This window comes from Tupaia chinensis, unplaced genomic scaffold (genome assembly GCF_000334495.1).
Source record: "Tupaia chinensis unplaced genomic scaffold, TupChi_1.0 Scaffold143602_1, whole genome shotgun sequence".
Lineage (NCBI taxonomy): Eukaryota > Metazoa > Chordata > Mammalia > Scandentia > Tupaiidae > Tupaia > Tupaia belangeri.
The window spans coordinates 3,227,052-3,242,386 of NW_006203448.1; the positions used below are offsets into that span (position 1 = coordinate 3,227,052).

Consider the following 15,335-nt stretch of genomic DNA (forward strand, 5'->3'; position numbering starts at 1 on the left):
AAGCCACCAGGTCTGGGACTTGAAGCATGGTAGGCCATGTGGGAATGTCTAGCACCTTAACCATCAAGCTACCTGTTAGTCCCAAAAAGCATGAAACTTCTGAAGTGGGACCAGAAGATGGCATAATGGTTATAGGTTACTGGACTCCCAGGTAGTTGACCCTAGTTTGAATCCCGAATCCAGCAGCTTAAACTCACGCCGGGAATGTGTACATGCGTGTCCAAAATCCTGAGAGGAAAATGGAGGAGAAGGGAGGGGTGGTTTCTCACTTGCTCTCTGTCTCTCTGGCAAGTGAATGTGCCCTATAGCAAATATCTCTGGGGGAAAAAAGCCGACTTCTGGAGTGAAAAATATTTTATATGTGAAACTGTGGCTAACCATAGTTTGAGTCCCGGACCTGGCAGTTTGCTTTCTCACTTTCTCTTTCACTCTCTCTCTGCCAGGTTTGGGGCTTGAACCATGGCTGATCATGTGGGAGTTCAGGGCCCTTAACCACCATGCCATCTGCCAGGACCCCAAAAGTAGACTTTCTAGATCACTGCAGATATTCTTTTTTAATGTTACAACAAAATTCCATGAAGCAGTAGCTTCTCAAAGGCTGGCTGTCAGGGAGAATTTGAAACTGTATCAGTGAACTTTTGTATGCTGTTACACTGAAGTCTTCAGAGGGCTCTGTGGTATTGTGCTGTTCGAGAAGCTGGATCCCATACTGCCACTAGGGTTTGAACTCCCAGCCTGAACCACACCAGGCAGGTGCCCAAGTGCCTGAGATCCAACAGTCTGGGGCAGTGTAGGAAGGGGATCTCTGTCTGACCAAACCTGTGGAGGGTGATCCTCACCCCAGCCCCCTCACCCTCTCACATGTGCATGCATGTGCTCTATCATAAATAAAGTAAGCAATCTACTGGTCCATCTTGCAGTTGGAATGGCTCTTTTTACCTGTGCATGATTTAAATCACATGTTGATTGTCTGCACGTCATTTTATAGCACATATTGATCATGTAGAAAATCCTAGTTCACTAATTTAAGCAGATCTTTGAACAACATGTTTCACAATAAGATATCAAAACACCACATCTGTAAACATTATCACCAATTACTATATCAGTGGTAGATCTAAGTTTTCCAAAATACTAATTTTTGTTGGAAAGTTAAAATTTTATCATTTGCAACAAATACCAGTTGTCTCCCTTGAAAGATTCCTTCATACATTTCTTTTAGTGAATATCCACAGTCTATCAATCATAGTTTCAAAAAATGGTAGAACATGAAAAAAAGCAGCTAGTTTAGTCTGCAACTCAAACACCCGCCCAAGTATCTTCCTAAATATAACCACCACAGGACCAGCAGATGGGTGTAAAGTTTGCATCACTGGACTCCCATGTAGTCGACTGTGGTTAGAGACCCGGGTTGGAGGCTTAAAACTCATGCTGGGTGCGTGTGCGTGCGTGCCCAAAATCCCTAGAAGACAATGGAGAAGAGACTGCGGTGTGGCCATCCCCTCTGAGGAGTGATCTCTTGCTTTCTGTCTCTCTGTCTCTCTTTGTCTCTCTGGCGGACACACATGCCCTACTGCAAAAAATCTCTCTCCCAAGGAAATAAAGGATAACCATCATACTTCAGTGCGTAGGAGGTGTGCTTTACACATTCTTCCCATTCATCACACAAAATACTAAAAAGACATATACCAAAGTCAAGACTTAATAAAGATAATAAATATGGGTACTTATCAAGGATATTCTTTAGTGAAAAGCTAATTTATTTATCTTTTGGGGTTTTTTTGGCTGCATGTGCATGCCATGAAGAATACAGTGGCTATGGGTACAGTGAGGTGTCACTGCCTGATTCACATTGAAACCCGGTGATATATACACACCATCAATGTCGACACAGTGAAGATGACAAAAAAGATCTTAGTACTGGGGGCCAGCAGGTGGTATACTGGTGAAGGCACTGGACACTCCCACGTGGCTGACCACGGTTCGAGTCCTGGACCTGAAGGCTTGCTTTCTCACTCTCTCTGTGTCTTGCTGGTCAAATGAAAATAAATGAATGAATAAGTAAAATTAAATAATTCTTCAAAACAAAAAAAGATCTTAATACTGTATTAACATGAAAAAAGTTTTGGGGCCAGCAGGTGGTGTGATGGTTAAGGCACTAACTAGACTCCCACAGAGCCAAACTCAGTTTGACCTGGCAGCTTACACCGGGCTCATGGGCATGCATGCCTAAAATCCCAGGAGGAAAATGGAGAGGGGGCGTTGGAGATGACCTCTCACTGTCTCTCTGGAGAGTGAACATACCATATAGCAAAAATCTTTAAAACAAACAAAACAGTTTTAACTTCTCAATCTCCTGTAGCAGCCTAAATGACTGTCAGACATACAGGGAATTACACTGTTCTTTACTACTGATAGTTTGTGGAAAGTGAGATTATTTGGTAATTGATATGTACATTTTAAATTTTGATAAACTTGGTCAAAAGCTCTCCAAAAAGTCCATACCTATTTTTAAGACTACATGATCATGGCTAGTTAAAATATAAATATTGATAATTTACTTTTGTTTTTGGAGAGATTTTTGCTATAGGGCCTGTGCACTCGCCAGAGAGACAGAGAGAGACAGAGAGACGCAAAGTGAGAAATCACCTCCCCAGGGGGGATGGCCGTGCCGCAGTCCTTTCTCATCTGTTCTCCTGGGATCTTGGGCACGCATGCACATGCGCCTGGCCTGAGTTTGAATTCCCTGGGTCCGGGACTTGGTCAGCCATGTGGGGGTCCGGCAACATAACCATTACACCATCTACTAGCCCAATAATTCACTTTTTTTTTTTTTGAGAGGTATTTTTTTTTTTTTTTGCTATAGGGCGCGTGCGCTCACCAGACAGAGAGAGACATAGAGACAGAAAGCGAGAAATCACCCCCCCCAGGGGGGATGACCACGCCGCAATCCCTTCTCCTCCATTCTCCTCTCGGGATCTTGGGCACGCACGCACATGCGCCCGGCATGAGCTTTAAGACACCGGGTCCAGAACGTGAACTGCGGTCGACTACGTGGGAGTCCAGCAACATAGCCATTAAGCTAACTGCTGGTTCCCAATAATTCACTTTTTAAATCCTGAAAGTTGGCAAATATTATATCAACATATTTGCCTGCCTAAAACTAATGCTAAAATAGAACTAATGTTTCAAGGCAAAGTAAAATCCATGTACACAGATTTATTAAAATGAGGATACTCTCCTGGGAGAAGGCAAAGCCTGGGGCCAGCCAGGCGATGCAGTGGTTGTGGCACTGGCCTCGCACATGGCTGAATGTAGTTTGAGTCCTAGACCCAGTGGTTTGAAACATGCCGGGTGCATATGTGTGCGCACCCAAAATCCCAAGAGGAGAATGGAGGAGAAGGGATTGCGGCGTAGCAATACCCCGATCTCTGTCACTCTGTGTCTCTAATGAGTGCACATGTCCTGTAACAAAAATCTCTCTCTCTAAAAAAAAAAGTAACACCTCAACTGTCAAATGCAAGTTCATCCAACATGTGAGGCCTTTGTTTACTGCGGTCATGCCTTGCTAGGAGGTACTCGTCAATGAATTTCAAAGTATATGCCATTTGTACACACTACATTTCTTGCTTATAGAGGGGTGGGCTCAATTGATTTTTTTTCCCAAGAATTATTTAATTTTATTTATTTATTTATATTTGTTACAGGGCACATGCACTCACCAGAAACAGACAGAAACAGAGAGAGAAAGTGAGAAAGCAAGCCGCCAGGTCCGGGACTCAAACTGAAGTCAGCTATGTGGGAGTCCAGAGCCTCAACCACTATGCCACCTGCTGGCTCCTAAATTAAACTATTAATATAAAGGACACAGTCTGAAGAATGTCAGGCTGCAATAGTACAAAGAGGACCCTAATTCACTGGTTCCTGGCTGGCCTCTGTTACAGACATCAGCCTAAAATGCCTCTTAGCTTTAACTTCACACAAAATTACTGAAAATGAACAATATAATGCACAGTGTCAGCACTCGAATGCCATTATGTTCATGAAAATGTCAAAGACAACTTTTATTGCCCCAAATGTCTTCCTAAGCTGGGAGACAGGAAGATGAACGTTCCAGCAGTGGGGAAGGGATTACTCCCCACGGAGATAACATAACTAGATGTGTCAATTCTCAAGTCACAAAGGAGGCAGCTTCCTCACCCCACGCAACTTCTCCCACTTCTCAGCTCTTACACTGAATACTTTCAAGCCCTTCTTCTGATCGAAAAGGTCAAGGATATTAGGTCAACCAGGAGCTGTGATTCTTCACCTTTTGGAGAGTACTTCTCTTTGAGAATATGATACGTGCTTTCAGTCGACGAAGTAGCAAAAGACCCACGAGCATCAGGAGGAGGGCCGGTGCCTTCAGTTAGAGCAGAATCAAAAAAGCACCGATCCTAAGAAACGGCTCAAGTCCAGCCTCCTCACGAAGTAGAGGCCTAGACACAGTAAAGTGGCTTGTCCAAGTGAGTTAGAAGCAAAATCAAGTAAGGAATAAGCAACTTCTGGGACCAGCAGGTGGCGTGGTGGTTAAGGTGCTGGACACTCCCACATGGCCCACCAAGGTTCAAGTCTGGGCCTGGTGGCTTGCCTTCCCACTTTCCTTCTCTATCTGTCTCTGGTTAAATTAAAATAAATGAATTAATAAATAAAATAAATAATTCTAAAACACACACAACTAAATAGCAACTTGGGCAGATTATTTTTTTTGAGAGAGAGAGTTTTGCTACAGAGCACATGTGCTTGCCAGAGACAGAAAAAGAGAGAGAGACAGAAAGCAAGAAATCGCTCCCCAAAGGGGATGGCCATGCAGCAATCCCTTCTCCTCCACTCTCCTCTCAGGGCATGAGTTTCAAGCCACTAGGTCCAGGACTCTGGTCAGCCATGTGGGAGTTCAGCACCTTAACTACTCCCACCTATTGGCCCCTGTTGAGCAGGCTTTAAATATAGCCACACTGAGTCACCAAGTAACTTTTTCTTATTCTACATTCCCCAGAAACTAAGAGATACTACAGTAACGAAAGCGGTAAGAAGCACCGGAAGAAACCAGCAAACCAGCAACCAGCAAGTGCTGAGTTTCAAAAGTACTTCAGACCTTCAGAGGACCTTAGAACAAGACAAGCAATCTTGAAAGTACTCACCATGTTCCACGAAAACATTGCAGTGTGGACCCACATGCCTGGATGACTCCTTCTTCCCTGCTCCTTTGATAAAGTGCAGGGCAGGCAGACTTGGCCTTCTCTGGTCCCCAAGAACTTTTCCAGGCTGCTGCCCCATAAAGTAACTGATAGGCACCCCTTTTTAGAAGAGGGTTCAAGATCTTCCAGAATGGTCAGTGAGCTTAGAAGAAACACAGTAAGTACGTGGGATTTCACATTCAGCGCCTCGCCACAAGTCAGTAACTGAGGTCAATCATAGAATTTTCCATAAAGAAAGGATGCACAGATTTCAGGCCGACACATGTAAACACAAGTTCCAATTATTCCTGCAGTTCATCAAAGCAATGGCACTGCCATGCTACCCAAAAGCCTCTTGATTTTAAGTGTACTTTTCTGGCTGAGTAATCATTTCGTTTCAAGAAGCAAAACCACAAACATTCACCAGGATGCAGAAAAGGGTCTGCAGTACTGAAGTCACCTCACCCCCACGCGGAGGAAACGCGGATCGTGTCTGGATGCTCCTCCACGACTTTTCCTGTGGAAGTCACCAACCCCCTAGCTTAGCTTCTTCATCTTCCAACACGCTTCCTGCCGAACCGGCCACCGCTGTCTTCTCTACCCTGCTCTCCCGGAACAGGACATGGGTCACCCAGATTGCAGCGAGAGCTGGTCTGCACTCCGAGGAGCTGGAATGCTTTGCCAGCAACTTTTATGTCCGCTTTTTAAAAGGCCTGTGAAACCAATCCAGACTTTTCCTTTGCATTAAAGTTTCTGGCTGAGCTGAGGCCAAGGGGGCTATAGGTGACATTGGAAGAAGTCAGGGCATTGGGGGCTCGCCAGAGCAACCTGGGGGTTAGAAGAGGCCACCGGATAGCAGGAAGGGGATTTGAATGGGGTGGGTGCTCGGTGGCCAAACTTGGGGCCGGGATCCGGAGCAAGGGCCGGCTCCCGACTAAGAGGGAGGCTGCCGGGGCGGGGTACGGGTGGCTTACTCGGGGCGACGGTCCTCCACGCCTCAGGAAACCGGGTGTCCCAGGTCTGGGAGAACGAGACCACCCCAGTGTCCCAAAGACCGGCGAGGCTGTACGAGACGAAGGACCCTCGCGGCCCCGAAGGCGATGGCGGGCACAGTGGGGAGGAGGCCCAGGCGCCTCAGCTGCCCCGAGCCCGAGGGTCTCTGCCCGAGACGCCCCCTCCCCCGGCCCCGGACGTTGGCGCTGGTCCACGCGCCCGCGGTCACATCCCCGAGCTCCGCCGCGGGACCCAGGCTCCTCTGGCTGGTAGGGGCTGTGGACACGGAGGGGCTCCTCAATGGCAGCACACGGGACCGGCTCCGGCTCCAGCGCCGCTCCCGGCACGGCCGTTTAAATGTGACTCGTCTCAACGCAAGTAGAGCAGTAAGGAAGCACCCGCCTCCTCTGTACTGCCATTGGCCCCCTAGAAAACGGGTCAGTCCTCTCTCCTCTGTCCCATTGGCTGACGGGGGCAGTAGCCCTAGCGCTCCCAGCCAACCGCGTTCGGCGCGGCTCGCAGGGCATGCCGGGAGTTGTGGTCCCGCGGCGCCTGCTCCTGTCCGCCGCCGGCCGTCTTGCCCTCTGCTCCCTACTCCTGAGCTTCTGCCCAGGCCCTCCGGGAGCCGGTGGACTCCCGCGACTGGCTGCTCAGCCTCTGCCCTGCGCGAGGAGGAAGACCGGCGAGGAGCCAGAGAGAGAGGGAAACTGCGGATTGGATTCTGGATTCTCCAGAACCGGAGTTGGATTATTTCCTTGAGCCTCTTTAGGGGAGATAATGTGACTCTCTCGGAAACGGAGGATTTTGGTGCCTTTCCTCCTTTACCCTCCAAAAAGTGTAAGTACTAGAACTACCAGAGAAATCTACGGCCTGAAAGCATCCGACGAGTTCATTTGCTAATGAGTTCAGTGTGTTTCTTTGTATCGGGACGCTCACTCATAAAAGAAAAGCATTTGTTGGGAGCCGTTGCCAGGCGCAGTCTTAGACGTTTGCGCTGGATTGAACCTTTGAACGTTTCACAGGTGAACTCGTATTCACGGGAGGGGTTTGCAGGCCTACAGAAGTAATGACCCAGACAGGTCGTTACCACATCTGCAATGACCCAACTTCCACAATAAAAACCACCTTGGGCCTTTATTCTCCACTCCACTACCCAAGTGGTGCACCTGACCCAGATGAAAGGGATCCGAGCCCTCACAGCACCTACCCCACCCAGCACTGTTTGCACTTTGCATATACTGCAGTATCTCATTTAAGACTCACCATGGCCCAAGAGGCCTGAGGTATTTATTCCCCATCATACAAATTCAGAGAGGTGTCCCAAGGTCACTGAGCAAGCGTATAAAGTCACGATTTCAGCCCAGATGTTGTCCCAAAGTCCATGGATTCTGCATTGGGCCATTCAGTACCAAAAAACTGTTGACCTAATGTCAGACAACTGACTTTCTTGAAGTTGCTACTGGCATCATGGAGAACCACACCTGTATCCAGTGTTGTACATTCAACTCTTAAATTAAGTATTTTAGAACAAAAAAAAAATAAATTTTTTTAGAACTATTCCCGCTGAGGGGCCAGCAGGGGGCATGGTGGTCCAGAGCAAGGGACTCCCACATAGCCAACAGAGTCCGGGACCTGGTGGCTTGTTTTCTCACTTTCTCTCTTTCTCTCTCGCTTTGTCCCTCTCTGGTCATTAAAGTAGATAAATAAAGTTAAATAAGTCTTTTTAAAAATTCCTGCCAAATTGAGAAATGCTAAAAAACAAAACAAAACAACTTTGTTATAAGACACATGAGCTCACCAGAGAAGGAAAATGGAAAAGCACCTCACCCAGGGCAGGAGGAATGGTCATGTCACAATCTCCTCTCCTCCATTCTCCTGAGATCTTGGGCACACACATGCACACACACGCACCTAGCATGTTTTCCAAGCCAAGTCTCAGTCTCGAACCACAAAGTTGTTCATGTGGGATCCAGCAGCCTTAGCCAGCACACCACCAGCTGGCCTGGCACTTATTTTTAATATTGGTTTAAGAGAGAGCAGCAGAGGGAACCAGCAGTTAGTGTAATGGCTATGTCACTGGACTCCCATGTAGTTGACCGTGGTTCACATCCCGGACCCGGTGGCTTAAATCTCACGCCGGGCGCATGTGCGTGCGTGTCCAAGATCCCAAGAGGAGAATGGAGGAGAAGGGACTGCAGCGTGACCATCCCCCCTGGGGGGTGATTTCTCGCTTTCTGTCTCTATGTCTCTCTCTGTCTGTCTGGCAAGCACACGTACCCTATAGCGAAAATCTCTCAAATAAATAAATAGAGAGCAGCAGATAGAGTAATGGTTATGTCGTTGGATTCCCACACAGCCCACTGTGGTTCAAGTCCTGGAACTGGATGCTTGAAACTCATGCTGGGCACATGTGTGTGCATACCCAAAATCCTGAGAGGAGAATGAAGGGATTATGGTATGGTCATCCCCCGGAGGGTGATTTATCCCTTTTTGTTTTTCTGGTAAGCACACGTGTCCTGCCCTATAGCAAAAATCTAAAAAAAAAAGAAGAAAAAGAAAAATGAAAATGAGCTTTTAGAGAAAATAAGTCACTTGGAGGTACTGAACGTGAGGTATATGGAAGTTTGTGCCCAGAATCAGAACTGCAGTTTATAAATTCAGATAATTGGTTTAGCTTTATCTACCTCTCATGAAATAATCTGGCTGACAAATTTAGTCCTGTGCCAGCAGATGGCAGGGTGGTTAAGGTGCTAGACTTCAACACGGTCAACTGCAGTTCAAGTCCTGGACCTAGCAGCTTGAAATTCACACCAGGTGCATGTGCACATATGCCCAAAATCCCAGAAGAATGGAGAAGGGAGGGGGGCTTAAATCTCACGCCAGGCGTGTGTGCGTGCGTGTCCAAGATCCCGAGGGGAGAATGGAGAAGGGATCGCGGCGTGACCATCCCCTCTGGGGGGTGATTTCTCGCTTTCTGTCTCTATGTCTTTCTCTGTCTGTCTGGCGAGCGCACGCGCCCTGTAGCGAAAACCTCTCCCCCCAAAAAAAATAAATAAATAAATTTAAAAAAAGAATGGAGAAGGGATTGTGGTGGGATCTTGGGCATGCACGCACATGCGCCCAGTATGAGTTCAAGCCACCGGGACCAGGACACAAACCACAGTCAACTACATGGAAGTCCAGCGACATAGCCATTACGCTAACTGCTGGTCCCTAGTGTCATTTTTTTTTAAGAGATTTTTTTGGTATATGGTGCGTGCACTTGCAAGTGAATTTCGGTTCATTTAACAAGCACTTAATCACCTATGTGCCGAGCATTGTTCTAGGTTCTGGGATAAAACTGGGGCTGAGGGAAGGGGCTCACCCTTATCCTCAGGGTCAGAGCAATAAGCAGAGTCAAGTAGCTACCCGGACACGAGATCAGTCTCAATGCTGTAAGTTACATTTCCGGATCCATAACCTTCCAGTCAATCCAAGCCATCCTCTAAACCAGGGGGTCCCTAACATTGGCCTCTCGAACTGGGCCGGAGGCAAGCAGTGGGGGACAAGGGACACTATATTTGCAGCCATTCCCCATCGCTCATTTCACCGCCTGAACGCCACGTCCTGTCAGGTCGGCCGAGCATTAGATTCTGCCAGGAGCATGAATTCTATTGCGCACTGTGCACGAGGGGGGTCTCGGATGCACACCTGTCATGAGGATCTAACGCCTGATGACCTGAGGTGCAGCTGAGCAGAGGCAGTGATGCTGCAAAAACTGTCGTGGTGAGCTGTTTAATTGCTTCGTTATGTGGTCTAATGGAATAACGTGCACAGTATATGTAATACACATGAATCATCCTGAAATCACCTCCCCACCCCAGATCTGTGGAAAAATTGTCTTCCGTGAGACCGGTCTCTGGTCCCAAAAAGGTTGGGGACCATTGCTCTAAAGGACTGCTTTATGACACCTTCCTAGAACTTAAATCTACCCCAACCTCTCAGCTGCTGATGGGCTTAATACTTTAATTCTCTGACAATACCTCCACCTGTAAGTGGGGTTCACGGCTGCTCACTTTACAAGGTTATAGTGAGGATCAAATTAGGTCTTGTCTGTTTCTTCAGATCAAACTATGCTTCGGGGTGGTTTCTGCAGTCACCTGCACTTGGTTTACTAAAGACTCATCCCTAATCTCCATTTTCTACTTCCACTGTTTTCTAGTGTTAGGTGCCCTGCCCCCAAAATTGTTTTTTCCGGAGATGCACTGTACTTGTTAAATCCCTGTAAATCGCTGTAGAAGGTACTTTTTTCTTTTTAGGTGTTTGCCTTAGGGCATGTGCTCTTGCCAAGAGAGAGAGAGAGATAGAAAGCGAGAAATCACTGCCCCCCCCCCAAGGGGATGGCCACGCCACAACCCCTCCTCCTCCATTCTCTTCCTAGGACCTAGGATCTGGGGCACACATGCACATGAGCTGGCATGATTTTCAAGCTACCAGGTCCAAGACTCGAACTGTATTCAGCTATATGGGAGTCCAGCAACATAACTGCTATGCCATCTGCTGTTCCTGTTAATTTTTTTTTTTAAGGCTTTTGCCATAGGGCACATGTACTTGCTGGAGAGAAAGTGAGAGAAATCATCCTCCCCAAGGGGGGATGGCCATGCAGCAATCCCTTCTTCTCCATCCTCCTGATAGTTTGGGTGTGCATGCACATGCACCCAGCATGATTTTCTTTTTTTATAATAACTATTCCATTTTATTTATTTATATTTTAACTTGCTATAGGGCATGTGCACTCACCAGAGAAAAGAGAAAATGGGAAAGCAAGCTGCCAGGTCTGAGACTCAACCTGGTCAGTCATATGGGAGTCCAGTGTCCCAACAACTGTGCCACCTGCTGGCCTGCCCAGCATGATTTTCAGGTTGCTTGATCTGAGGCTTAAACTGCTGTGGGCCATGTAGGAATCCAGTGCCTTAATCACCACACTCCCTGCTGGCCCCTATAGAAGGTACTTTTTTAAAAGACTTATTTATTTAATTTTATTTACTTATTCTTTAATTTGACGAGAGAGAGAGAGCGAGAGCGAGCAAGCAAGCTGCCAGGTCTGGGACTCAAACTGTGGTCAGCCATGTGGGAGTCCAGCGCCTTAACCACCATGCCACCTGGCAGCCCCTATTAAAGAATTATTTTATTTAACTTTATTTACTTATTTTAATTTGACCAGAGAGGGACAGAGCAAGAGAGAGAGAGGAAGAGAGGGAGAGTGAGAAAGCAAGCTGCCAGATCCAGGACTCAAATTGTGGTCCAGGGCCCTTAACCATCACACCACCTGCCGGCCCCAGAAGATACTTTTAAGGACTTAAAACTAGAATCCAATGGGCCAGCAGGTGATGTGGTTAAGACAGTGGACACTCCCATATGGCCACTAAGTCCAGAACTCAAAGCGTGGTTAGCTGAGTGGGAGTCCAGGACCTCAACCATCACATCACCTACTGGCCCCCTTTGTTTCCACAAAATATTTATTTATTTCTTATTTTTAAAATATGATTTAGGTCATATGTGCTCATCAGAGAGAACAAGGTGCCAGGTCTGGGACTCAAACTGTGGTGTGCCACGTGGGAGTCCAGCACCTTAACCACCACCACACCACCTGCTGGCCCTCATTTCAGTACAATTTTGTCCTGACCTTTTTAAAAAAATTATTTACTCACTTGTTGCTTTATTTGTTATTATTTTTAAATTTGACCAGAGAAAGGGAAAGTGAGAAAGCAAGCCACCAGGTCTGGAGCTTAAACCACAGTTGGCTATCTGGGAGTCCAGCACCTTAACCACCACGCCACCTGCTGGCCCCATCCTCCCTTGTATAAAGCAAAGTCACTAAAGGGATTCAATACCAGCACCAAATTGCCGGCTTACTCCATTTCCTTGGCCAGCCTCCACCTACTGGAATTACACTTAACAAGAGCGCCCTCTAGTGGACCATCAGAAATAACCACCAAATGGGCTGTTTCCAGACCTTGTTTATTATTTCCACCTAGTAGAAGATACTCAATAAAAAGCATGCACTGGCAGACCAAGTAAAGGCAAGAGCTTACACACGGGTCTGGGCAAAACCAACTCTAGGACCCAGGATGTCCACTTTTTCCCTCCCCTTTCTCTCAGGAAGCATACAGCTGGGAATATTTCTCAAAACATGATAGGCAAGGGACCAGCAGTTAGCGTAATGGCTGTCACTGGTCTCCGATGTAGCTGACCACAGTTCGAGTCCGGGACCCAGTGGCTTAAACTCACGCCGGGCGCGTGTGCGTGCGTGCCCAAGATCCTGAGAGGAGAATGGAGAAGGGATTGCAGCATGGCCATCCCCCCTGGGAGGTGATTTCTCGCTTTCTCTCTGTGTCTGTCTAGCGAGTGCACGGCATCCTGTAGCAAAAAAAAACTCTCAAAAACAAAAACATAACAGGCGAGCCCATCTGAAGTTGCAACATAGTCTATGAACATTCCATTCTCTGCACCCTCCTCAAAGCAGGTGACACAGGTTGATGCGAATCAATGAGGTAAAAGATGAACCACCGAGTACTGGGATCAAGGACAGGACCATGGCATTTAATGAAAAAGAGCCAAGCTGCGTTTCGAAGCTGTCCAGTGCCATGCTCGCCTGACCGCCACTACTCGCGCTGGGTTGAGCTTACCGGGTTGGAGCAGGCTAGTTTAGCAGAACCACAGTCATTTTGAAATTAAGAAAGGCCTCTAACAAGAACAATCTGACCTAGTGCCGAGTCATAGACCTGTTGAACGACTGGATGAGAAACCTTGGATGGTTGAAGGAATCAAGACAAGTACTCAGGAGAACGTGATCGGCTCTGATTGCAGGGAGGAATGATTTGCACGTGTTCGTATCTTGTACCTGTCAATACCAGAACAAGGTGAGCTGAGACAGTTTGGTGGGGCTTGCTGTCTCCCTGTCACAGGTTACAGAAGTAAACTCCCTTCTCCAGCCTCTGCCTCTCACTTCACTGACCATACGAAGCATCAGGCTGGACTTACCTGGCCAGTAACAAAGTGACCCAAGTATTATAAAACAGCCCGGCCTCTGCCAGAAGGTATTTGTATCTGCTGAGCCCTCCCTCAACTGTGCTCAGCACTCAATTATTGGCCAGAACACAAGAACAGAAACTACTCGTATTAGCACATTTATAAGTATCAAAAATAGCTCACCACATACATGAAATAAAACAGCACCTGCATTAAAAAGCGCTTCCCAAAACCTAAATCAGGGCACCGTTTTGGGTCATCGGAAAACAACGCTGCACAGGAATTGTACCGTTCCTGAGTGAGAACTCCATCTTTTTATCGTTGAATCCCGAATGATTCGGAAGTTACTGCATTAATTCAATTACAGGAGGAAGACAACCTTGCTTTTCTCATCTCCACTGTTCTTAGTTTTCGGCATGTTTATCAGCGTGCCCTTCTTTCTACTGTGAACGGTAATCCGGTTTTTACATGGCACCCTCGAAGGCAGGATTAAGGCAGCTTGGTGTGGACATAATCACATCCAGGAATGTGCAGTGCGGAATGAGGTTCCAACCAGGCAAGAATGCTCGGTTCACTTTATTCTCCCATTGGACTGCTGGGCTAACTTTATCAACTGTATTCTTCAACACCACACTTGCACTGTGAAGGAGGTGGGTAGAGAGGCCAAAGCAGATCTTCCAGGGGAGAGGGGTGCCATGTTTTCTACTGGGGCAATTTCATGGGCATGGTGTCTGGTGGATGAAGGGGAGGGGAGGACAAAAGATGCTCTACATTATTCCAGGACGGAGGTCCATTCGACCGCAACACTGTGTGTTTGAGAGACCAGAAACCACCCTACTGCTGGGACTAGCTAGCCCCTGAGGGGCCAGAGGCACTGTTCACCTGCCACCCAGGCTTTGTCCTCGAACAGAAGGCAGGCCAGTGGGCGAAGCAGCCATATGGCTGCCAACAGAGACCAAGGCGAGTGTCCCAGGTCTTCAGAGCTGCGCACAAAGACAATTTAGATTCTGCACTTTTAAGAACTGTTCCAGCAAGGGACACACAGTCCTGTCCTCGGGAGCGGCTCCTATCCCTCCTGCTCTAACAGCCTCTGGCGTGTTTCCATCACAATCTCTTCCATTATTTCTGGCTTTAAGATGTCTTTGATCTGAAGAAGGAAAGGAAAAGGGTATTTGTTTAGAAACAAAACCAACCGTAAGCAGACCACCAAGCCAATCCAACACAGAAACAAGCATGGTTAACCTAAGCCTCTGGGCTCCTTTTAGCAGGGGCCACAAGCTGCAACCCATGACCTGCTGAGCCAAATGAATAATCAGAAGACTCTGGGACGTAGCTGACAGAGAGAAAAAGATGGGCTACCCCGAGGCCTGGTGGCTAAGGCACCCAGGTCTCACACGGCCAATTGCCAGGCCCCAACAGCTTAAAAACATGTCAGGCACAAATGTGTGCATGGCCAAAATTCCAACAGGACAGAGAAATGGAGAAGAGACTGCAGCATGAGCACGCCCCACTAGACGCTGCTTTCTCCCCCTCCATGCTATCAGGTGAGTGCACATACCCTCTGGCAAATTTTTTTATTTTTTAGTTCTTTAAGGAATGATTTCACTTACTTTATTTATTTACTTAGTTTTGTTTTGTTTTTTAAATTTGACCAGAGAGGGACAGAGTGACAGAACATCAGAGTGAGAGAGAGAGGGAAAGTGGGAAAGCAAGCTGACCGGTCCAGGACTCAGACCATGGATGGCCATGTGGGAGTCCAGCGCCCTTAACCACCACACCACCTTGCTGGCCCCCTGGCAAATATTTTAGAAAAGATGATTACTTTTTTTTTGATTTGCAAAGAGAATTTATACCCAGAATGAAACACATCTCAGACCAGTCCAGGTGAGAATATTACACACATTATCATCAACAGGTATAATAAACCGTTTCTGTGTCTCCACAAAAGAGGGCTATTCTGACAGTCATTGAAAAAGTGGCTGGAATCTGGGAAGTACACACTAAGGTCCAGAGGGTGGTTGTCGGAAGCCAGTCCGGCCTGGCACCTCCTTCTCCCCCAAATTCTCAGACTGACACTACACAGTGAGTACAGGAAAGCACCTGGGGAAGGACACA

General features: G+C 47.4%; 1 protein-coding gene across 1 annotated transcript in view; it reads right to left on the reverse strand.

Annotated features, from left to right (window-relative positions):
- ABL1 (ABL proto-oncogene 1, non-receptor tyrosine kinase) overlaps positions 1-6,412 on the reverse strand; it is a 157,954-nt gene extending 151,542 nt beyond the window's left edge. The window contains exon 1 of the mRNA XM_006164352.2: positions 5,181-6,412. Coding sequence (XP_006164414.1) covers positions 5,181-5,316 — 136 coding nt within the window. The 5' untranslated portion in view covers positions 5,317-6,412. The remainder of the gene's footprint in view (positions 1-5,180) is intronic.
- Between the last annotated feature and the right edge of the window lie 8,923 nt (positions 6,413-15,335).